The sequence below is a fragment of the Excalfactoria chinensis genome, chromosome 3 (assembly GCF_039878825.1).
Source record: "Excalfactoria chinensis isolate bCotChi1 chromosome 3, bCotChi1.hap2, whole genome shotgun sequence".
Taxonomy (NCBI): Eukaryota; Metazoa; Chordata; class Aves; order Galliformes; family Phasianidae; genus Excalfactoria; species Excalfactoria chinensis.
In genome coordinates, this window is record NC_092827.1 from 72,657,695 (window position 1) to 72,683,409 (window position 25,715).

A 25,715-nucleotide genomic window follows, 5' to 3' on the forward strand; every position below is an offset into this window, starting at 1 on the left:
GTTGTTTTTCATTTCACTTGACTGGAAATAGAAAAACAAGTACAAAAGGTTTGCTTAAGTAGTAAAAATAATTGCCAACTATTACCAGTGTTTTCCAGTTTCATAATTTTTCTCAATAATTCATTCTGGAGCATGATTAATGTAGGCTAAATATTAAGGTCAGCTCACAAAGGAGCTAGCAGAATGCTGAGCATTCTTGCAAGAGGCTAGGCGTGGGTCCCTTGTAAGATGAGGATGTTTGGTTCCTTGTAGAATTGATCTCTGAGGCTTCAGAAGTTGGAGAGAGAAGGACTTAGAGCACGGAAAGTGGTGTGGGTGAACTTTTTACCCAACTTTTCCCCTGTAAGAAATGAAGATTTCAGTCAAAGTAAATTACTTCATCATCTTCTGCTGATTTAGTTTATTTCTTCTCAGATCAAGAATCAAGGCCTTTAAAAATGTGTTTTGGTTACACATTTGCAAAAAGTAGATTACTTTTTTTTTTTTTTTTTTTTTCTGGAAATCTGTTTCAGTTATATTTAATTTAATATTCTAAAAACAAAACCTTTCATTTTGGATTGAATAAATAGCTGAGACTGATACTGACTGATTTGGTTAAAAGCTTTCAGAAAGAAGATATTTTGTAAGACCAAAGACGCGTAATACTTTTGTTATTCTGCTGTCAGAAATGCATTTATGTGTTTTATAGTTCTGCTGGATCAAGTTAACTGTAAGGGACCGCAGGGTCTTTCTAGTCCCGCTCCCTTAGTCTTCTTAGAGCAAACTTATCTCTCAGATCTGATGGGTTGCCTAGGGCTTGATTTGTTTGTGTATTAACATGACCCCATGGCAGAGACTGGACAATTCTACTTGTCTGTTCACAGAATATAGAATCCTTTCCTTTAACCCCATCTTAAACCTCTCATTTTTCTGCACATGCCCATTACCTCCTGTCCTCCTGCTGCGCACCGCTCTGACGTGCCTGACTTCATCAATACTGTGCCCTTCTTGTAGGTACAGGGGGCATGCTCTTAGTCCCTGCCAGAGGCAGAGCAACCAGTTGTGTGATTTTGCTGAGGAGATCTACATTAAATTACTGTTTGCCACGGTTCAGGAATTATGTTTCAGCAGAGTAAAGGTGGGGTCATAATATTCTGTTCCTTTGTTTTCTTTGCTTTGTTTATAGGCTATTGGCACAGTACTGATTTTAGTAAGTCTGCAGTTTGTTAATAGCAGGACCTCCATCTTGGACCTTAATGTATTATGGATAGGCTCTAGTAGCTGAAGAACTAAATTACTTCAGGAAGATGTGCAAGGTGACTTATTAAATAAACTAGAGCTTCTTTAAAAACACACTCAAAACAAATTATACATTGTAAAAGCCATGCTATGCTTTAAGCTTGTACCTTTTCAAATCGTGTGCTGTATGTGTCTTCCCAGTGTGTTTTTGCTGGGCTCAGTAGAAGAAAGGTGTATTTGGAAGGGCCAAAAGAATGTTGAGGAAGAAATGCAAGCCTTGGCTATGGGTTCAAGATGGATAAAATATCATCCAGTAATTGAAATATGGATGTATTTTAAAACACTCCCTTGTAGTGGTGCCTGTTTTATGCCACCACTGAGGAGGAAGAAGAAAAAGCCTCTCTTGAAGAACTATTATTATTTCTAGGTGGTGTCCTAAGTAAAAGACAGGACTTTCAGGAACTCTCAAAGGAAATATTTCTGACTATGACAGAAGATTGATTGCTCATCAGAGCTGGGCTTAAGTGTATTGAATTTCATGCATCTACGTTGTCAGGATATTTTATCATTTGTATTCAGGTGTTACCTTAAATACAGTGGCCTTGGAAATATTAATGAGGCAAAGAAAATGATAAAGCTTACCTGCCGTTTGGCCTTTTCATGTATCTCTTTAATTGTTCTGCCAACCAGAAATTTAAACAATGACAAATTGGGCTGTGAATCTGTGTGCTGGCTGCTTTCCTTCCTGGTATCATGAGAGGTTTTTTACTGGATGGGCCAGAAATAAAGCAAAATAGTTTTCCTTGCAATGTGTGTTCAGGTTTTTTAGCACTGAAGGTAATAAAATAACCTCGATCTTCTAAGGCTTATAAAACTTAAAATTAAAAGAATGCCTTTATGTGATTTTAAGGACCGTTATTAAATGGCCAACGGTTTGTCGGCCTCATATTGCAAAGCTTCTCTAAGTCAAATTTCTGAGTTATGGCAATAACTGTAATTATTTCTTGATGATGAGTCAGCGGTGGGCTGGCTAACCAGAAGTCCTGTCCCATGGGTTGAGGTTTGCTGGGTGATCTCAAACATGAGGGACATCTGTTTGCCGTCCAACCCTGGTGGTACTTCCGGCTGAAAACAGTGTAACAGTACGTCTGTGCTCTAGTATGTTCCAGCTAAGTCTTGAAGACTGTGACAGATCCGTGTATGTTTCTTGTTCTACAAAAGAGCAGTGAAAATACAAAACACTGAACATGAATTTTAATACTTAGGGGCAATGGTAACATCTTATGATCTAAATCTTAAGTATATACAGGCAATAATGCTTAACACACAGATGGAGATTGTTTAGGGACTTTTCTTGAAAGATACTACTTCCCTTTTCCTAAATGTGTGAGATAGAAATTAGTGCTACTCTGTTCTGTGGCTATCAAGCTCCTGCCTGTGCAGTTTCTCCATGTGACTTGAAAATGCATTGCCAAGTAACCATGGCAGTAATTGGTAACTACTTACATTTGAATTCCTTTGAGTTACAGTATATGTAGCTGTTTTTCTTCCTGTATTAAACTGGTGCTAAACATCTGATTTTATTTTATCCAAGTATAATGGTTCAGTCTGCCTCATTCATTAAGTGTGCAGTGACGCGATTCAACTCATCCTTGCAGTTTTTCAGTAACGGGATAATGCTGTGATTAGTAATTTGTGTGACTACCATTTTTTATAAAAGCAGTTTTCAGATAGAAAAAATTAGTTAGATTAATCATAAAAATAACCTCTGTGTAGCCTTTAGAATAAATTAAGCAACTTGTGGTCTGTTTTCTGTGTTTTGGTGCTGAACATTTTCCTAACTGTTGGTAATTTCATCTGGTGTTTTGTGGATCAAACAGTAATGGCATGAGAAGCAGTTTATTATCTTGTCATATTCTTGTATAAAAGTGAGTTTCACCCAAGTAATAGTAGTATAGAACAGAGTCCTCTGTCCAGCAGTAGGTATTTGTGTAAGACTTGAGCTTCCCATTAAGCTATTGATCTTCAAGTGTATTGATTTTCTTCATCTTGGAGGAACCAAGAGCGGTTCTGATTTACACAAATTTGAACTTGATATAAGAGCAAGGCTGAGCTGTTAATTCCACTGAGATTACCTGTGTACAACAAGCCTCACATTTTATAAAGCATGTTCTGAATAAGCCCTATTTTGAGTGTGTGTTAGAATTAAATAATAAGTTAAAAATAATGAATTTCTGGACAGTTTTAATACAGTTCCTGGGGAGAGCACAGTCGCTAAGGCACTGTGGTCAAAACATCTGAATTAACCACCCAAGAAGTAAAAGACTGCAGCCTGGGATAGCTTTATTGTTGCTATGAAATTGAAGGCATGCATACAAATAATGAGAACAATAAGGGGCAAATGTTTACTGGGCATTAGAGAGATGTTTATTATACCTTCTACAGCATAAGCAGAAAGTGCAAATTATCTCCAGATTTTAAAGGCATTGTAAAATAATTAAACACAAATACTAAGGATCTTCCTGGAACTACAAATCTAGAAAATGTTCCTCTGAGGATTCTTATTTCATTCTTTACATTGCTCACTAAGCTGCAATACCACAGCCCTGGATTTAGCCACATAGAGAATTACAGTGGTGTGAAGTTGCCTTGATTTTCATTCTTAGCTCATAATTCCTGTTATAGGGCAATGTCTGTGGGCTGGGACGTGGCAAGTTGACTGCAAGTTTTGTAGCTCTGTCATCTTGCTTTCAGTTTGGTTGATAAAAACTCATGTAAAGATAGGCTAAAAAGCCTTTGAGATCATTCTTTCTCTGCTCCGGGAGCAAGCTTCTCAGGCGATAACTTGTTTGCAGCGGATGATGAAGAGGAACCTTGGTCCCCCTACACCAAAACACTTGTTAGTTAAACATCCCATGAAGCATCTCCTGAAGAAGCTGGCACAGCCCATGGCTTGGACGGGTACACTCTTTGCTGGATAAAGAACTGGATGGATGGCCAGACCCAGAGAGTGGTGGTGAATGGAGTTAAATCCAACTGGCAACTGGTCATGGGGGGTGTTCCCTAGGAGTCAGTACTGGAGCCTGTCCTGTTCAATATTTTTATTGATGACCTGAATGAGGGCATTGGGTGCACCCTCAGTAAGTCTGCGGTGACACCAGGTTGGCAGGAAGTGTTGATCTTCCTGTGGGTAGGAAGGCCCCAGAAAACAATCTGGACATGCTGGATAGTTGGGCTGAAGTCAATGGGATGAATTTTAGCAAGAACAAGTGCTGAGTCCTGCACTTTGGCCACAACAACTCCAGGCAATGCTACAGGCTTGGGGCAGAGTGACTGGAAGACTGTATAGAGGAAATGGACCTGGGGGTATTGGTTGACACTTGTCTGAACATAAGCAAGCAGTGTGCCCAGGTGACCAAGAAGGTCAATTGTGTTCTGACTTATATAAGAATAAGAAGTATAAGAAGTATTGTATAAGAAGTAGAGTTGCCAGCAGGAGCAGGGAAGTGATTATCCCCCTGTACTCAGTGCTGGTGAGGCCACACGTGAGTACTGTGTTCAGTTTTGGGCCTTACACTACAAGAAAGACATCAAGGTACTGGAGTGTGTTCAGAGAAATGCAGTGAAACTGCTGAGGGGTCAGGAGCACAACTCTTAGTAGGAGCAGCTATAGGAGCTGGGATTGTTCAGCCTGGAGAACAGGATGCCCAGGAGTGACCTTATCACTCTCTTCTACTACCTGAAGGGAGGTTGTGGCAAGGAAGAAGGTTGGCCTTTTCTTCTGTGTAAGGTGATAGGACTGAGGGAATGGCCTCAAATTGTGCAAAGGGAGATTCATGTTGAATATTAGGAAAAATCTCTTTCTGAAAAAGTAGTTAATCACTAGAACAGGCTGCCTGGGGAGGTACTGAAGTCACTTTCCCTGGAGATCTTGAAGAAATATTTAGATGTTGTACTGAGGGACATAGTTTAATGGGAAACGTTGGTGATAGGTGAACAGTAGGACTGAATGATCTTGGAGGTCTTTTCTAACCTTGGTGATTCTGTGATTCCATGATCTCTCCTCTCTTTCCTGTGGAAGCTGCAAAGAAATGCATGGTACTAAGGAAGCTATGAGTCCTTGCCAGATCATTGTCCTCTAATTAGGAAGATGATTCTATGATTCTATGAGATTTTGCATAAAACTGTATTTAGTAACATGTGCCTTGGATTTTAAAGTTGGCAATGTGCTTACCATGGTAATTCAGATATATTAGCCATGTCATATAGGTATAATTGAGAGCAGTCAGTAGCACGAAATAGTTCAGTAGGTTAAATCAGTAGAAGCCAGCCTTAAGTAAGTTTGAGGAAAGAAGAAAAGGAAGGGAAAAACTGATACAGACAGGACAGTGGTGCATGTGGAGCCTCACATTTTTGTCATAGTACCTGTAATGGTCATATTAGCTGTAATGTCACTTCAGTGAGCCTGTATGATCTATATAGATGACAGGGAGAACCAGAATCTCTTTAGGGTAGATGATGTGCCTGCAATTGGATAATGTGAATGTCACCATTAGTGTCTAGTTTGTAAAGGCAGCAAGTACCTGATAAAATTCAGTATCTAAAGATCCTCAAAAAGCAACTGTAAATTCACCCCGTGTAGCCAAAAAATCATGACTGCCAATTTTCATGGAACAAGGCCTTATATGATTCTAATTTTGCTATATCACTTTGTTTCTGATGATATAGCTACATAAGGACCTATATGATGTGACAACTCATTGAAATATGTTTACTGGAAACAGAAAATACACCATGAACCCACATTTGCAAACATGTCAGTTGGAAGTGGTAAAAAATACTGGCAGACTTCCAGAATGTTCTTGTTTGACATTCCATCAGTTAGTTAAGATACAAAGCAGATTATAATTTACCAAGTAGGTGGCAGTCAACAATTTCTACATTTTCTCCAGGAAGAATTATAGACTTTAAAAATAAATATATATTTTACATTAAAAAAAAACAACAAACATTATCAGCAGGGCTTATTTGTGGAGGACAAGGTTGAGCAGTGTTTTCTTTCACTGGCAGGTGGCCGATCAGAGACAATAGAAACTGATGAATATGGGCATTTCACACTGAGTAACCAACACCTTTGGTCACAATTTTATGTTACTGCTAGTGGTGTATTTGTACATGCTTGGGGACTTGGTTTGGGAGACTGATTTCCAAACTAAACTTCTGTCTGTATTTCATCTCAGTAGAGAGATATATCAGCAAGCAAGGCAGTTTTGCATTATTAAAGGTAGTGTTTTAATTACTAGAGCAGACCATAAATCTCCTTTGATTAAATCACCTTATAAAACCAGACCATCTTGAGGTAAGCCACCCTTTCGCATATGAAGTTCATGCCTTGCTCCCTCAGAATTGCACCTAACAGAGAGTGCTCTTCCTATGAAATGAAATGTATGCCTCCAAACAAAGAAAAGAGATAGATTTTCAGTTTTAATTCAAATGTTGAAATTAAAGTTAGCTAGTGCATAATTATTTAGCCTCCCTCACTTATGTGTCATTTTTTCTGTGGAAAATAAAATATGAAAGTGAACATAATTTCAATTTTTATTTTGTCATAGAAATACTGGTATATCAGCTCACTGGACTCTGTGATCTCAAATTCTGTTTCCAAGAGTAATAAATACTGGATGCAACATAGTTGAATATAAAACTCCATTAATGAATAATTATACAGAGATGTGCACCTAAGGAAATTTCACATGTCAGTGGTAAAGGGTTTGTCAGGCACTGGAGAATGAGTCAGTTTTACTTGTCTATTATGATCTCTGCTGACACAAATGTGAATAAGATTTTAATTATTCACATAGGTGTCCAGTCTCCTCTGAATCTAACAAATCTGTTGACCTTACTGACCTCTGCTTTGACAGCAAGTCCCTGAGTTTTAATTTTGCCTTGGATGGTACGTTACTGAAAACTTAAATAGGCATCTCTTGAATTTTATTAGCAGTACCTGCTTTCTTACTTAAATGAGAGGAAACAAATATGCTATGAGCTGTCACAACTAAGTCCCACAAAGTTGATCTCTTATGTGCATTTATGCCTGCACTAGTCTGTTTGAGCAGAATGAATGCAAGCATTATGTATTGCAGGGAGGCTGTATTTCCTTTAGCAGTACAACAGATTTTTGTTACTGTTTTTTTTTTCTCCCATGACTATTGCTTAGCAAAAAGTTGGTATATGAAATTGTCCTTGGTTTCTTGAAATTGCTTTTTGTGAGCAGCCAGTTAGAAACCATGAATGTTCAAACTGCTACTTCTACCCTGTTTCCTTGTAAAAGCAGTACTGTATTACCCAGATACCTTTCCAAAGTATTTACAGTTTTCCACAATGCCTTTTATTTTGTCTGAAAACCTTCACCATCTTCATACTTCATTTGTTACTACAAGTAATATGAATAACTTTCTTAGTAGAGATGCTTGAGTCTCCCATAGCAGGTGCCTTTCTTCTATGTTAAAAATGAATTATTTAATCAAGTTCTATTAATTCATCTCTTTAGATCTGCTGAAAGGTATCTGAGAGTTTAGAGGTAAAGTGTACTCTTTGGAAACTTATCTAGAGTACCTCAGTTTCTTCTATCAATACACAGATGATCTTCAGCTTTCAGAAAGTTTTCATCAGTCTTGAATTGGCTTTCACCTTTTAGCTCGACAGTGAATGTGTCTGACAATCCCAACATACCCATGAAATTTTGAGAGAAAAAAATGTCCCCATTTCTACATAGGTGGGAGGTGCAAAGAATTTAAACTGCCTCCAGATACGCCCTATTAAACTTGTGTTTTGCAAGGAAAAAAAAAGAGCAAAGAATGTTCCTTTGAGAAATAAATTCAGTATTTTCAATGGACCAGCTGGACTCTCAAACCACTTCCCCCTACCTGCCATCAGTTTGATTTGGAGTGAACTTTAATCAGCATCTTGATCTTCTGATTTATTATTTTTTTTTCCTCTGCTGCAAATGTTTTAAGCTTTCTGAAAGTCTCCATTTGCTTGTTTATATAGAGGCTTTCAGGAAAAACAGTACAAATTAACTGTAGGTGTGAATACTTCAGTGAAAAGGCTTTAAATTGGTCTTCCTTTGGAAGACAGTGCAGTTAAATACATTAAAGACACTTGTATTGTGAATGTGTGTGTTCACACCATGGCTCAATACTGTTTAAATTACCCACTTAATAAGTGTAATTTGGATCAAGTTTCTTCTGTGCTTCTGAGGGCTCTGTCCCTCTCCCTGTTTCTCATGCAGTGTATCAGCCTGTGTCATACAGGAGCTCACCACTCACCCCTGTGTAGTTCACAGATGATATTTCTTGGCTCAAATGAGATGTAAAGTAAGAAAGAGTATAACCAGCTATTGCCAGCATGTGAAACCAGTCTGCTATTGTCACCATTAATGCAGTAGTATGCACAGTCTCAAGCAGAAATCAGAGTCCTATTATGCTAGTGACTAAATGAAAACAAATTAGCTGGCTCCTGTACAATGAGCAGAGTATGAACAGCTGCTAGCTAGGCTGGGCTGGCAGCAAGCTGCAGCCATATTGGGTCTCCCAAGGTCTATCCTGGTGCTTTTCCAGAGAGGTCTGGTGGCCTAGAGAGTCTGTGTGGGAGAGCCAGGCTTCTGACTTGCCTGGAAGAAAAAAATATGACAATTTCTAACCTATACTAGGTCATATGGCCAAATCAGCTGCAGCTTGTGTGACAGGCTGCATTCAGAGTAATGCTAAACACCCAAGCTGAATGCTTTTCTTCATGCAAACATGCTTACAAGAAAGCCACACTGTGCAAGTTTGTGCTGCTGGTTAAAACATACTTCCCTACCTAGTTAAATGCTCTGGGAATTACCTGAGGCTTGTTGCCTTTTTGATCTCTTTCAAAATTCAGTAAAGTCTAATACGGCTCATAAATGGTTTTCTTGCCCTCCATTCATTGATTTTTCTCTCCTTGGGGAAAAAACAGAAAACCCTACGAAGTTGTGAGATAGAGTTCATTGCTTTTTTTTGTACGTTTTACTGGTTGAAGACCAAAAATATAAAGTAAAATTCAGGTTCTTCTATTTGAACACAATTGCAAAGGTTGTAGCTGTCAAAGTAGAGCATAGCTGCAAGGTTTTGAAAAGACTGGTATCTTTAAGAAAAATGCCACCTATGGGCTTGATCGGTTCAATAAGTAGTTTGTATTAAACTATCAGCTTTGAAAGAGAAACCGCATAATGTGCAGAAGCATTTAGTGATAGAGAGAGGTAATGGCTCAGTCAACTTAGAAAATGTTTTCTAGGAAATACATATTCACCTAAGGCTAGTCAGTGAGATCATAGTGAGTAGAACCTTTATTTGCACCTGGATTAATGAGCTTGACAATGTAAAAACCATAGTAAATTTTTCAGTGTGTTTAATACTTGTGTGTTCAGTTGTTGCATGTAGTAAGAGATTTTGCTTTAAATGTTATACCGGAGCCAACAGTATGTGGAAGCTGAAATCACTGAACCCTCTCTAGTCATTTAAATGTTACTAGGAAGAGAAGGACAAGGACAAAGACAAGGAGATAATACAGAAACTTCTGAGTTGTAATTCTGTGTCAAGTCAATTAAAATCCCCTACTTTTATTAAAACCTAATCTATCTGCAATTGCTTTGCATTTGCCATAGGCTAAAAGAATACACACTGGGAATGCATGCAGTGCACTCACGATCAGCTGACATATGGCAGCTTCATGCCCAGCAGTAATTTGTTCATGTGTTTGAGACATCTGATACAAATGCAAGGTACTTACATACCAGAATGAAAAGTATATGTATACACATACATTTATATGTGTGTGTGTATGTATATTTTCAGTCTTTTTCCCCTAAGTCCTTGAAACAAAGTAATCACATTCGGAAGTTCAGAGTTAGGTAACATATACTGATGCCAGCATAATGGAACGAAAGTTTCTTTAAAATCTAGTAGGATTTTGAGTTACTGGTCTTGACTGTCAGACTTTAGCAGGGCAAGGAGAGCTACCATCAATATATACTTCTTTTATATCTGTCTCAAGTCACAATCTGTCTGCCAAAGCAAAGCTTGAAAGTAGCCTCATGAATTATTATATCCAGCTTTCCTTGGAAATTATGCTCTAGTTGACCTGCACTGTTTAAAATGTCCATTTTGCAAAAGGGGCAGCATCATTAATATCAACACTATCCCTGGATAGTGCAGAATGAATGTGTTGGAATAAAACAGCTGCAACAAAGGCTGGGTGTTGAATTGTCTCAATTGTAAAAACAAAATACTGAATGTTTTTGTTCCAGAAAATCTTAGCTTTTTAATCAAACAGCATTTAATCTATATGAACTTTGGTGTTTGTATCTAATACTGTAGTTTAAAAACAGTCTTCATTGTTTTCCCTACTTAGTGGTTAATACAGTTACCGCTGGTATGATTGCCTCTCTCTTATTGCAAAAAGCAATATTTTCATTGTTCACAGTTTGTGCAGTGTTTAGATTGTCTTATAATTTAGGAATTGCTATAAATTTAAAATAGCTCATGCACTTTTTATGCCTCAGCAAATCTACCTGAGCATTTAATACTAATTAGCATCAACAATGACTGCTTATATCCAAACACTGCACAGGTATTCATTTTCCAATTGGAGATTTGAGAATGACAAGCAGTTCTGTGTCAACCACTTGGTGACTGAACTGAATTTTATAATAGAAATTGGCATACAGCTCATTGATTTAATTGGAGGTTCAGGAGCTTTCTTGCAGGCTGACTTGTTTAAACAGTTGAGACAGCGACAGAGGCTGGGTTCAGATCCTACTTAATGCAAATTATACCAGAATATAACCATAATAATAAAACTGTTGGAATCAGAGAGGTCAACACTGAGATAGATCCTACGTGGATGGTAACCTGGTAATTACCTTTATTTATTCTTGATTGCTTGTGTTGATGAATTTTGGATTGTTTTGTCTTACTCTTGTCATTTTTCCTACAGAGCTGCTCAGAAATTGAATCTGTCCTCCAAAAAGAAGAAGCACAGGCCTTCTGCATCATCTGTTCCTGAATCTCCTCTCTTCACTACCAGCTTCAGCAGCATCCTTCAGGCTTCCCCACCCCCTGCACCACCTTGTTTGTTGAGGGCAGTCAGCAAAGTGAAAGACACTCCTGGTGTGGGCAAGGTAGGCCTTACAAGTATTCTCAAAATTCTCATTTTCTGCAGGAGATTATTTTCCTTTCTTGGGATAAAACATCCAGGGAATTAGAAGAGTATGTCCTTTCTTGCATGAAGTGTACTGCAACTGGTCCCTGTACATGGACAAAGGACTGGCAATATTAATTAGTTACAGTGTGTGAACTTGTGATTGGGTTGAAGTTGTCTTGAACACAGGCAGTCATAATTGTGCAGCATTATGTTTTGAGCTCCTGGTTACAGAAAGTGCACCTGCACTGGAACCACTATGCTACCCAGTGGTGACAGTTCCATTCTGTTAGCATTTGTGGTGCGGGTTGGTCTCTGTGGCTGTGTTTCAACTGTATAGCAGGTGCTTGCTGTGACATATTCTGGGTTCCTGATCCCCTTGTTGTTCAGGCTGGTATCTTGGCCGAATGACTGTAATTTACTTCTGACTCATGTATCCTGGCTTTCTTCCAGTACATTCAGGACAAGGTTTGGTCATACACCTGAACAAAGCCTATGCTAATAATGATGAATTACTCCTTTTTTCCTTCTGTCATGTTACTTCCTTCCATTCTCTTGGATCACATCCTCTTAAGATACTGTTTTGGTGCATACTTGTAATGGAAAATGGTTCAAGCATTGGATAAGGTGGTTATATATTTTGCTATTACTTTCTGATTTGTCTGAGTGGCCTTTATTCCCTGTCGCAAATGGAAAGCTTGGTGCATTACATCTGGGAATGAGTGCATATAGTTGCTGAGGACAGAAGTTTGCTTTAATCAAGGTAGTTTCTTATGCAAGCATCTGTGTACATGGCTTTTCCGTATTCATCAGATACAAAGCAGAGACAATGAGTTTGTTGCAAATTCTGTCTAGAAGAGAAACTATTACGCGTAATCTAGGAGTACTGAGCATAGGATGTGCTTCAGCATTTCTGTCACTGATTTTGGATGTTCACTTTGGGAAATTGCACAGTTCTCATTTTTTCATAGAAAATTAGCAGTATTATTTTTGTAGCTGCTCTATGCTCATTTGAAAAGAGCCCGTTGGGTTCCCTTCCTGCAGACTCCCTTTCTTTCCTCTGGCCTGCACAAAAAGTACAGATCGGTTACAATCTGATCAAAGTAGTGATGGCTGCTCTCATTTCAGCAGGAAGAGGAGTAGGCTTTGACCTGTTGGTGTATGAACCTGCTAAGGAAAATAGCTTCAACAGAACATCTCTGAGAATTCTTACATTTCTGTGCTTGAGACTTGTAATACAAATAAAATTTCTATTGAACAATCATGAAGGACGTGTTCAGGAAAACAAGGGACTAATTTTCCTTGTTGAAAAGCACAGATACATTTCCAGTTGGTTTTCACCCTTCTTGAGAAAAGGGCCTGTATGTCTGCACACATGGAAACCTGTGAAAGCACTGTAAACTTGTCCTGGACTTTTTTTTGCTCCCCTTAATTTGGAATTCTAGCAAATAGGTCTTAGAAACCAGTTTTACAGTATGCCCAATTTGCTCCTTCACCAACACCGTATGTCAGAAAAGGGTCTGGACTTTTCAGGTGTATAAGTAAAACAGAGATTTTGCACTCCAGCAAAAGAAAGAGCTATCAAGCACGACAGAAAATCAGGAACTTTGAAGCATAGATCTTCCATGAATAGAATTTACAAAGATTCTAATCTTGTTGCAAAATTGATGACAGTGATTCACGTAAAGTTCTAAAGTTTCTTAGGAATGGGTCAACTGTCTTGTACAGACATAACTTCTTTGAGTGGGAGGATTCTACTATCAACAAAATATTTATTTAGAGGTTAATTAGCCAGCTCAGTTAGTATGGATATGGATACAACTGAAAAGTCTGAAGTGGAAAAGAGAATGCAAGGGCTGCTCTGAAAGAAATGCCTGCTGTTTTATGATGCTGGTGCACAATATCAGAGGCAGATGTTGATAGTATGGCAGTAGGTTTTGAACCTCCCATCAGTATTCCATTACATGCTGTTGCTGTGTGACAGGGTAGCAGAGGGGTATTCTGAAGAACAGCATCTGACATGGAAGTGCAAATGAAGCAAAGATGTGTCATTGAATTCCTCCATGGGAGAAAAAATGGTACCCACTGACATTTATCGACACTTGCTGAATGTTTCTGGAGCTCAAACAGTGGGTGTAAGCGCAGTGAGGCAGTGGGTTGTGTGTTTCAGCTGTGGTGACTGCAGGTCAGCTCTGTGAGTGTGGGTTTTTACAGGTACAGTATACAGGGTTTTGTTATTCACTGTTGGAAATGCATAGGGAATGGTGGTGACTGTGTAGAAAAATAATGTTTTGTAGCTGAGAAGTGCTATAATCAAATAGTGTTATTGTGCTCTTTGCAGCTGTTGTAGTTTCCATGGAAATAAATAGGAGGCATTACTTCTGGAACGAACATGTAAATTAGTGCATGTCTAAGTTAACATTTTTTCACAGAAAATCCCTGGCAAAGCATGCTGTACCTTACTGGTATTTGGAAGAAATATTATTTGAATACCAGCATTCAGCTTTGCAGGAGGAGAAGGAGGATGAAGTAATGAGAATCAGCATTTTACTGTGATGTTAGATACACTCTGGACCCTAGTGGAAATACAGCATTGTCAAAGCAAGGTAGTAAAGGACCTAATCTCCAGAATATCTCCCTAACGTGAATGTTTGTGTCTATATTGCAAATAAATTAGCAGTGGTGCTTGTACAAGTTGTGACATGCACATTTGCTTTGGCATTGCATTTGCTGGCAAAGGGAGCTGATCCCCAGGGAAGCAGTCTGTTATCCCTACAGTTTTCTCTTGATAGCAGTGTTTTCTTTGGGGTTGAATGACACTCAGCTCTGTAAGCTACCACAGCCCAACCGTCACTTTTTCTTCTCTCTGTGCTGCCTTTGAGTTATTGAATTCTGAGCTATTGTGCAAAGGAGAGTGGCAGATTGCTTTTGCTGGACTTAGAGTGGCACAATTCTGGATGACTGTACATGCTGTTTCCCCAAGTCCCCTCATTGTCTAGAACATAATCAAGTCTGTTTTGTTCTTTCTGACAGTGAGCCAAGAAATAAGAGAAAACAAGCAGGCTTTCCATGCAGGAAAAACAAAGTATTCCATGACTCAGGTTTCCTTGGATTTGCTCCCCAGGCTGCTTCCCTCTTTCTCCCAACCTCCCATGTTATATTAAACAAAAAGTAAACTAAACCAGATTTTATTTTATTTTTTAAATGAAAACCTGAAATGTTCTGTCAGAAATCATGTTTTTATTCTGACTTTCCCCATTCCCTGCGAAAAACAGCTCAAATGAAAAATTTGCTGCCAGCATTAGTAAATGAGTTGTTTTCAGGTGGCACAAAGTTTAGGATGAATGGATGTGGTCTCTGTGCTTTCTTTCATTTATTATTTTCCTGTGCATGCCATTACAGAACTCTGCCACTGAAAGGTATTTGATATGTTTGGGGAGAGAATAATTGAACTTCACTTACATACATTCTTTTATGTGAATTGCTTGTTGGTGCTTGTTAATCAGAAAATGAAATAGTGAGGTTTGCTCATAAAAATCAGCCCTCTGCAATGGATGTTAGGGAGAAGTAAGTCATCACCAAGGTTTCTTTGGCAAGTCATTTCAACCTAATAGCAAAATGGACAATATTCACTATATTGTGTTTACTTTTTATTTTTCTGTAGCAATGGGGTTCCTTTTTACAGAGCTTGGTCCCATTTTGCTAGATAATGTATAAATTCAGACAGGAAAAAGCCACCAAGGCCAACAGTGAAAAAAAGCACCAGTTTCTGCAGGAAGACCAGACAGACAGGAAGCAAGAAGAAACAAAGAGATATTATTGTTCATCTTCATAGTGGTGTCTTCAGCCCGTCAACAGTCTAATATTAGATACCCCTTGCTGAGCTTTGGTAGGCATTGTAGAAGAGAGATTATTAAAACCTTTGAAAGGGGAGTAATAGGTTACACTGCAGATACTTCTGAGGAGCTCTTTCTGAGTGTGTAGGGGAGGGTAGGAGGCAGCACAGACAGCTGTTTTGATAATCTACTGAGTTAGAGATTCAGGAGCCAGTGTTCTGGCAGGGACTGAGCACAGGGCCTGTCCTATCTAGGAAGGGCCGTGAGTGGGAGTTGAACAGGATTACGAATTAAGTTCTTTACTAGGAGAGTGGTGAGGTCCTGGAGCAGGCTGCCCAGGGAGGTTGTGGATGCCTCATCCTTGGAGGCATTCAAGGCCAGGTTGGATGGGGCCCTGGACAACCTGATCTAGTAATTGTGGAAGTTCGGTGGCCCTGCCAGGCAGGTTGGTACTTCGTGATCCTTGAGGTCCCTTCCATTCCCAGGTCATTCTGTGTGATTCTGTGAACAGCAACTGTGGCTAAATGCCAGGAATGCTTGCAAAATGCTGGCAGGTGAGCTGGTGATGTGATAGACACTCCTGAACCATTCTCCTTTCTCTGATGTATATGTATACATACTAATATATAATATATAATTATAATATAATTATATAATATATAATTATAATTATAATATAAGTGCTTAACCTGTAGGAATTTAATCTTCCTTTAAGTAGTATCATATTAAAAATAAAAAGATGATCTTATGTCATACCATCCCACTTTGTGTATCAACCATGTAACATACTATTCTTTTGATCCAGGTGGCTGATGAAAAAGCAGTGCTTTGCAGTTTTTCTGTTTAAGGAAAGTGATTCTAAAAGGAATGGATCAAATATGTTTAACACGATTCAGCTCCTTTACAAAGTAATACAAATTCTTGCATGCACATGGACAGAAGCAACCAAAGTTAGTTTTCCCTCTTATGCCACTGTGATCTTTCAGGCAGGACTTTGATATTCCATTCCTTCCCCAGTTTTAAGGCTTTTCTGGATTCTATAGTACCAAGCTTTTCTTGTCTATGTTTTTCTTTCTGCTTTTCTACTTGACCTTCTGTGACTTTCTTTTGTCAGTGCCAAAGGTAACAGTGAACAAGGCCTGACTGCTCAAGCCAATCAGGTTTCTGAGTAGGTTCAGAACTGTCTTTGGAGGAACAGAAGTACATGCCAATTCTCTGGCTTTGCAAACTTCATTTGTCTCAGCTAGCCACTGCCTTAAAATTGTACTTTTCAGTAGGCAGAGCAAGAATTACTACACTGGCCTTGACATGCTTTAATCCAAGTTTAACAGTACAATATATACATTAATAGTAATTATTCTATGGGCTATAGACTGTATGAATCATAGTTTGAACAGTATTTGTCAAAAGATGTTTTTATAGCTGTGTTCAATCTTTGTATCAATTCAGTGACTCATGATTGCAAAGATGCCTTGAAGGGAGTGTGTTTTGACTAAGCCCACAAGATACAGGAGACATCCCTTTTGATTTTGAGAGTTTGCATTTTGACCATCTGATGCAGATGTTAGGATTATTTTGGCTACATTACTGTATACATTAAATTGATGTCTATGAAAACCTGTATTGTGGTCAGCAAAAACAGCCAACACAACTTGCAAGATACATTCTGTAGCTCACTTTACTGCCATCCATCTTGAAACTTTGTCAGAGAAGTTGTTCTTTTCCCTTTGCAAAGTAGAGGTTCTCTCTCTTTTATCATTCAGGTGCACAGGAAGGAAAAGTTAACTGTTACATGATAAACCCTTTATTACAGAAAGCAATTTCTGTGGTGGAAGCTGTTTTTGTCCAAAGTTACCATGGTTACTGAAATGGAGGGGAAAAAGAATGATCCCTTGAGGTGTTTAAAGGAGACAAATGTGTTCATCATTGTTGTCAACATGATTGTTGTATGAATTAGTTAGTTAGTTCTGCTTGGAATTAAATCCAGATAGCCTTTTGCCATCCAGATGGAGTTCTCAGAGCTAGGGTTTTCCTCTCCAAATGTATCAGCAGATCCAGTCAGAGGCCTTCATGGACTTCATTTTAGAGTTCTGCTAGGTATCCTTTTTTTCAGAGGAGTTTTAATACCTCAAGCTGCTGTAAGAAAAAGATGAGAGTAATAGAGCCTGCAAGAATTACTATAAAATTAATTGTTTACCTCCCTTAAATCATATTTTTAATGCAGTTATTTTGTCTTTCTCTAACATAAAGTCAGCTGTGGTTGTGCAAGTGCCATCACAGGAGCCTGTCAGAGTGCATTTAGGTCGGCTGTGAGGTTGAAAGAAAGATGTCTTTTAAAGAAATTTCCACCCAGTCATGCTTCCACAATTTAGAGAGTAATTGCTGTTACTTTTCTTTACAAAGTGTAGGAGCTGCTGCTTGTGGGAAACAAGGAGTGCATTATCAGCCAAGCTTGCTATAGGAAAACCTGTCCCTCTGCCTACACCAGATAAATCCTGCATGGAAAAGCAGGGCTGCATTTCTGCCATATAGTCTGCCCTGTTTGGGAGGGGAAGATTAGGCCTCAGCCCATTAATGAGCCAGTCTATGGATAAGCCATTCATTTTGGCCCACGTGCATGCAAGCTGTTGAAAGCTTGAGAAGTGTCCTGGCAACTTGTCACTCCAGGCAGCAGGACTGCCAAGGTTAGTTGGTGAGGAGCAGATCCTGTAGAGAGGGAAGTGGTTTTCCAGAGCATTGAGTATGCAGGCAGGGGGATGGAGCTGGCACCAAGGAATATGCTTATGTCTGCAGTGGGGATGTTCTTGCATCTCAGTCCACAAGTGGAGCAGTTCAGTTACATGGTGGTATGGTTATATGCTCTACCAATCCAAGTACTGTGCTTGGATTCTGCTGTCTTTTTCTTTCTTTGTTTTTTTTTTTTTTGCCTCTGCACTTCTTCCGTAAAATAAACATTTCCCTTTTCACTTGGGATCATGAAATGAGCAAGGAAGAGTTCTGACTTGAGAGCAACTTACAGCCCTTAAATGAAGCTCTTTGTTATTGAAAAAAGCATCTCTATTTCCATATGTTAATGTAGCAGAACTAGTAGTCTAATTCAAGCATCAACTGTCAAAGACAACTAATATGGATAACAGTGTTGCCCAGTAAGCTTCTATTTTTGTCTCAAAAAGTAATAAGAAAATGTTATTATTAGTGACAGCTTTCTATATATGTTTAGAAAATGTAGTTATAGGGGAGCTTGTGAACATAAGAGGTGGGTGGAGGGTGTTTCCAGATGGAATTGAAAGAGAAAATGATATCAAAGTGGGATACAGCTTTTCTCATATTTCATCTGTCTCTTTGTTAGAAGAATCAATCCCTTCTGTGGTTGTTTTATAGTACGCTTCACATAGGGAAAGAGCTGTAAAAACTTAATTTTGTATTGTTTGCCTTGGCCTGTTTTGCTGGACTTTTGTGTAAACATTGAGTATCAAAAGAAAAAGAGATTGTTTAAATCAATTCAGGCTGGTGGCACAAAGTTTTGTACATTCCTGAGTGACTTTATGTATACAGTGCTCCCTGCATTGTCATGGATGTATGACTTTATGCCCAACAATTCTTGACTTTCAGGCAACTTTGTTTTTATTATCAAAGTCACTTGTTGGTGTGAATGATCACAATTTGATTAGGAAGCACTATCAGATGGCTCAATTAGTTTTGGATTTTCCATTGTTGTGAACCTTCATTAGCTGCAAAAATCTTTAACATTGATCCCATACTAACTGTGCTTTAAACATGTTTTCATGCTGTTGAAAAGCATCACAGCACAGTGGCCACACTTAAAAATCTCTTAAACATTAATGTTTATGCAATTGGAGTGAAAACTACTGGAATTTTTCTAGAATAAAAACTCATTTTTTTTTTTAGACTGATTTCTTCAATTGTATTTTCATTTCCTCTGGTTTTCAGTTTCATTTATACTGCTTGTTGATATTTTGTGCTTCCTTTCAAAGACTCAGTAGTGCTATCTGAAACGTCCCCTTCTTCCCTGCCCTTCCCTCCTCCACAATATCTCGCCCTTTTAAATTGCTGTTTAAATCCACGAAGAAGAGGTTAATAAAAATCAGGAAAGTCAAGGTGGAAGGAACTTAAAATTACAAAGGTGTTCCTTGGACAGTGCTGAGCAAGAAAATGCTGAACAAATTGCTTAAATCTGGATTGCAGTTACGTTTTCTGAGATCTTAGGTAAATTGCAGGCAGTGTACTCTAAATTCTCAACTGTAGACCTTATTGCATTTTTTTTTTTCCTCTTAAAATTTCCTAAAGCTCTTATCCTCCTCACTTTTTCTTTTGTGTTTGACTCCTCTCAGCATGTGTCCAAGAGCAGAGCTCAGTGGGGACTCTGCAGAGGCTCTGCTGTAGCTCTGATGTAACATCATGAACTAATGATTGGGCTGAGTCTCTTGATTCAGCTGCAAGGTTGTTCTGCTTTCCATTATCCTAAAAGTCTGGGTTTTATCTCATTTAGTAAGACATTGGTAAGACATTGACTTAAATAGATAACCAGCCCAAGTGAGAAAGAATCTAGCATGAACTCTATCATAATACTGGAAATACCATTAGATATAGCTCTTTTAATTCACTGTCTCTTTTTCACCTCTTCGTTAAAGAATCAAACCAACAGGGGGAAATCTCTTTGCATACATTTACTGTATTTGCCTATTTATTTATTTATTTATTTTTACCTTTTTTTTATAGGAAGCCCTCTCTCCATGCCAAGTCATTATCTGTCTTTTTCCTCACTATTTAGAGCCTCAATTATTGCACTCTTAGGCTGGGATTCGTGGTGCTAAGTAAATTCATTGCTGCATTTCTGATCTAGGTTAGTCATATAAACTCCTCCTATAGATAAATGGAGAAAAATGCTGCCTCTGTTAGGATGGGCAGACTTTCCTACAGAATGTTTGCTTTATTTTTCACTCGACTACAGGGGTGACTGTAGACTTTTGCCTTAGAATAACTGTTTTTACTCCTTTAAGTAAGGTAGAAAAAATCATGATTATGAACACAACCTTTTGTGTTCTGCTCTGAACCTTTAATTTCAACATGAAAATAGATACCAGGAGAAATAATAGGAAGATACTTGCAGAAATTTATTTCTGACAGGATGGACCTGTAAAGCTGGTGGCAGTGCACACACCTATTGGGTAAGAACTTTTGGTCTTCATATCCCCAAGTGGTCATTGCTTTGTAACTAGAACAGTTAATTGCTTTCAGTGGAGACTCCTTCTCAAAAAGGCAGGTAGTGTGGCTTGGGGTTGGTATCATTACATTAGTGAATATGGATTCTTGACAACCAAGTGCTGTTTCATTTTCCTCATGTATGCAGGTGTTTCCTCTATAGTGTTGCTAAAGTGATTAGCAATTAAAAGACTTTCAATTGGTTAGTTAAATATTAAATACCAGATATGAAATGGGATACTTACCAGTGTTCTTACTTGCTGATATGAAACAGTATTTCAGTTGGATATAATAAAGGTAAAACACAATTTAAAATCATTGACCTGATCAATTTTGCAAAATCAGGAGATTAGTTAGAACAATTTTTAAGGTTTTCTGTCTCTTAAAACATCTTCTGTGGAACTCAGAAAAGATAAATTGAGGGAGAGAGGTGGATGGGGATGTATACGTGCAATACACGCTGTACATACAGTGTGTACAGATGCATCTACTAACATACATAAGCGTGTGTATATGCGTATATTCATCTCTACCTTCCCTCAGTGTGATGGGAAAGCATCGCAAAGATCTCTGTATGCTCAACAAGTTACCTGAGAAACTGAAAGAATAACTAGCTATAGTTTTGCACTTGTTTATTAGCTAGTGGCTTGTTTTAAGAGGAAGAGTTTGGTGTTCTCTTTAAAGATACTCACAGTAACTTCTCATGAATTTTAACCAAGAATGTTATCCTTCTTGCTTAGGTCAGTCCTTCTCTACATTGCATGATTTTTCTCTTATGTGGTGATTGAAAATGCTCATACAAATGGCAGCATTTTACATTACTTTCTCTTGATATCTGTGAGTCTCTATTACCCTTCTGTAGATCTCAGTTGATCTCATCCATATTAATAGCTGCTGGATTTTTCCACAGATCAGCTCAATTTATAATATTTGTTCTGAAGGGCAGATGCTTAGTTAGAAAAAGATGTGGTGTTGAAATGTGGTATGAATTAAAAGGCCAGGAGAAATTCTGTACAGTAACCTTCATAGCAGCGCATACTCTGTTACTTAAACATAAATGTGGGAAAACTTTAAAAACTGTTGATCCTTTCTTCCCTACCTCCTTTTTCCCACAGAAAATATAACACAGGTATTCCCAACTGCACAGTGTAAGCCTAACTAACTTTGTTGTTATTAATGTCTCGCCCCCTTCTTCCACCATTTGGTGTTGCTGGGGGATTAGGCCAAATACAGATCTCGATTTGCAGCAGGATTTTTTTCTTGACTAACTCAGCACCCCAGCCCAGGTTGGAGAAGCAGCATGGCTAATGCAGCTGCCTTCTCTCCTTCTCCCTCTCCCCATGAAAATAAATACCTTAAACATTGCATTTTTGTCTTTAAACTTCTGTCAGCTCTGAGGAGCAGTGCTAAGGTATGTGCTGGCAAGAGATCTGACGGAGGCACCGAGGCTGTGGGTTGCTTGGCCACACACGGAAGGAGAAGGCATGCACCCTGATTGATAACAGCATGTGCAGATGTGATAAATGTGAGGAGGCCCGGTCTGCTTTTTGGGAAGCTGAACAGCAACACAGATGAGGACGTGGGACTCCCCAAGGGCCTTGTGCTCGGGGAGCAGTGGAAGTCATGAATCTCTTTGGATGGAAAGGAGTTATTCATCATAAAGGCTATTATGCCATGTGGGGCATTGCTGAAATGGAACACCATCGTGCTATTTCCTATCTTATCAGGGTGTATTAATAATGCAGCAGTAATAATAGAAGTACAAATTAAAAATAACTGGATGAGCAGATAAGCAGAATTCTTGTGATTAAGGGGATCAGGAATTGCTTCAAACAGTTAATTGCAGAGCAACACATAGAGGGAATTTGCCTTAGCTATTTTGCCTTTATGATTTTTCTTACTCTTCATCTTATCTCTGCAAGCATTATTTCTGGGGCTTTTACAGAGAGACTAATAGGCACACTATTTCCTCCCAATTTTAGACTGTTCTTTTTTTTTAATCTCCAAAGGAGTGAGGTATCTTTTGCTGATCCATCTAATTCAGCAGAGACTAATAATGCTGAATAAGAAGAGTATTCTGATTATTAGCCTTCCTCTACATAAACCGCTTATCATTTTCTCCTCCCACTTCCAGCCCACTACATAAAGGCAGACAAGACGTTACAAATGTGAAATATTTGGGATTCAGAATGAATTGACTGTTCCCTGGAGGTCTGTAAGCTCCTTTTGAATCACAGCAGCATGAAATCCCTGGCGTTCTTGAGTCTCTCGGGGCAGAGCAGTTGGGCTGAGCAGAGAGAAATGTGGGCATCTGGATATCCAGCACCCAGGTGACTGTGCTCTGCTTCTGTCCTTTCTTGTGCAGCCTGTGTCTGCAGAGCTTTACCCGATTTTAGGATAGTGCAACAATTGTGCTTTCAATTTGCAGTTGTTATGCACAGCTCCATGCAAGCAATGCTGACCCAATGAGATAAGGCTAAGAAGCCCATGTGGTGAAGTGCCTGATGTGGTGATGTTGCAGAAGCTTAGCAAAGAACTGCAGTGCAAATGTTATTTCACCATTTTTCTGGAAATTGGTGAAACTAGCAATATTGGAGCTCAGCATCACAGACTGTAAATCTTTTGTCATCCTGCTTTTACCATGGTTTTAGTGGTCCAAAGCCTAAGGTGAAGCAGTGCTAGGATGTAAACTATACTGATCAAATTGGAAGTGGGCAGATTCCATCCACCTGTGTTTACTTTTGAGAAAAACAATGCGTGGAATGTTTTCATCTTGTTAACTAGGTGACTGAAACACTCTGAGCATATGAATTAAGGGGGGTGGTAAAATTTTTAGAGATCATAGCCTACCAATAAACTGAGTGTCCATATAAAGATAACTGCAGTCATATCACTTAGTCCATCAATCCCAATCCAAGTTCTCTTCCTTTCATTTCCTTCCCACAAATGTTTTCTGTTTACCCATCCACTTATCTGATGCTCATCTTATTGCTACTGACTGTTTCTGGTGTCACTTGCTGATCTCAGTTAGGCTGTTGCATCTCTACTGGCTGGGATATTGTTTTGGCCATCACTGCATCCTCAGTGGACCTTCTACCTGTGTCTGTTCCTGTGTGAGTAGTGCATCTTAAATACTGATACTCTTCCTCATTCCAACCCTTCACCCCTGTTTTTCCCTATGTGGTTTACATATGCATCAATAAGAGTTTTATCTTATTCATGCATCTAGAGGGTGGAAAATGGAAATGCATAGCCAGTTACCAAAAACTGGAGATAAAGCGTACAAATTGAAGCTGCTCTTCTCATAGACTGGTCTGTGAATTCTCAGACAGTCATCCCAAAAGAACAGTTAATCAAACAATCCTTGTTGCAAGGCATTGACGTCCTCTGCTGTCTCTTGAGGACAGACTGTGGAGATTCAGTCAGACCTGCAGACTGTACCAAACAACGAAGCTATTAATATTTCTTTTTTAAAATTTCCCAGTTATTATCTAGACAGATAATGTACAAGGTGGGTGCCTAGCCTGAATGCGCATATATATATATGTATGTATATATGTATATGTATTTTACTTTCTTGTGGAAGGTTTGTAAGAACAAAAACACTTCCCAGGCTTGTTTGTACCAAGCTTTTGTGTTTCAGTGTGTTTAAGATTTGCTATTTTTGCATGTCTGTGTTACACAGTGATGTATATCAGTTTGTCCTAGAGCATATGGATAGAGAGAACATGTCCTGTCTAAAAGCCCAGATTTCCTTTCTCTACAAATTACACTTACATTCACCTTTCTCAAGCATCCTTCCACTTATCCACTTATGTAGAACTTATTCCCTCATGGTCCAATTATTTTTTTTTTCTCTCTTTTATTTTTAGTTTACTACTTGAGATGGAAGAGCATTCAACAAATTCTCTGCCCCTGTTGGAAAGCTTCTAAAAATATGCAACTAAGTAAACATGTCCATTACTCAGTCCAGGATCAAATGACCTGACAGGACAGATAAAGCTGTGATAACACGCTCTTTCCCTCCCTTCTCCCCACCACCTTAATCCTAAAGCACTGCTGCCCACCCATACCCTTCATTCATCTCCTTGGAGGAATGTTAGCATTCTTCCCTAAGCAGCAGGGTCAAAGAGTATACCTTACACTGCAGTACACTTCCTTGTTTTGAAACAAGTGAGTCAAGTCCAAATTTGTAATGATTGTTCAAAGTCCAGCTGATAAGAAAATCAAGCCATGAATAGTTAAAGGCTGGCAGCTGGTTTTCATACTTTCAGGATACTAACCTTTCGTACTTCATAGCAAGCAGTATTTTCAGTAAATTGTGGAAATTCTGAACTGGAAGGTAAACTGAATATTCATCAGGCAAGTGTTACCGTTTGAAGTCACTTTCTTTAAAGATTAGATGTCTAAACATACTTCTGAATGGAATCTAAAGGCTTTTATACCTGTGTAAGGTTTTCTGAACCAATAGAACCCAGTTCAGCTGTGATTCTCACAAGTAGTAGGCAAATGTTGCAGTGAGTGATTCCTGGTCACAGTATGCTGGGACCTGGAAAACAGAAAGATAAATTGTAGTTTGCCTTGCCTGGCTCTGCAAGCCTTGCGGATTGCTGGCAGATATGCTGCCCTCTACTCACGGCAGCATTATGGTAACAGAAATTCAAGGAGTACATATGACAGCAGTCACCCCATAGTGAGCAAGGGACCCTCAAGCATCTGCCCTTTCCTGTGTCCCCAAATGGAAACAGAATAGAAAGATACTTTCTTAAAAGAAAATGGTAGAGTTTTAGACTCCAATATTTTGAAAATCCTGGCAGCTCAGGATTCAGAGCAGTGGAGGGAAGGCTGTTGGTGGTCTTTAACTGAATAGACAAATAGATCAGGAAAACCATAATGTGAATTAGCAGTCTTGACTGAGAGCCTAAGATGAAACAGACAGAGTCACTAAACAATCCTCGTGCCCCTTGAAATGGCCCTGGCTAAATAGAACTGAGATATTTTAATAGGTAAATTGGTCTTAATACAGTTTATGCACAGTACCTGGACTGTTTAGAAAAAAGATTTTGGCCTCCAAAGCTGTCAGCATGTCATCTTCTGTAGCACTTAATTTACTTCATTAGAAAAATAATTAAAACAAAAATAAATCTTGCTTTGTGTGTATTGGGCAGGCTATCCCAGCAGTCATGCCTTTAGCTCAAATCCTAAGCTGTGCTT

General features: G+C 38.8%; 1 protein-coding gene across 2 annotated transcripts in view; it reads left to right on the plus strand.

The window, feature by feature from the left end:
- The window catches only part of KIF26B (kinesin family member 26B), a 267,259-nt gene that overhangs the window by 157,965 nt on the left and 83,579 nt on the right, over window positions 1–25,715 (plus strand). For both annotated transcript variants that reach the window (XM_072331269.1, XM_072331270.1), the window contains one exon: window positions 11,239–11,422. In XM_072331269.1, coding sequence (XP_072187370.1) covers window positions 11,239–11,422 — 184 coding nt within the window. The remainder of the gene's footprint in view (window positions 1–11,238; window positions 11,423–25,715) is intronic.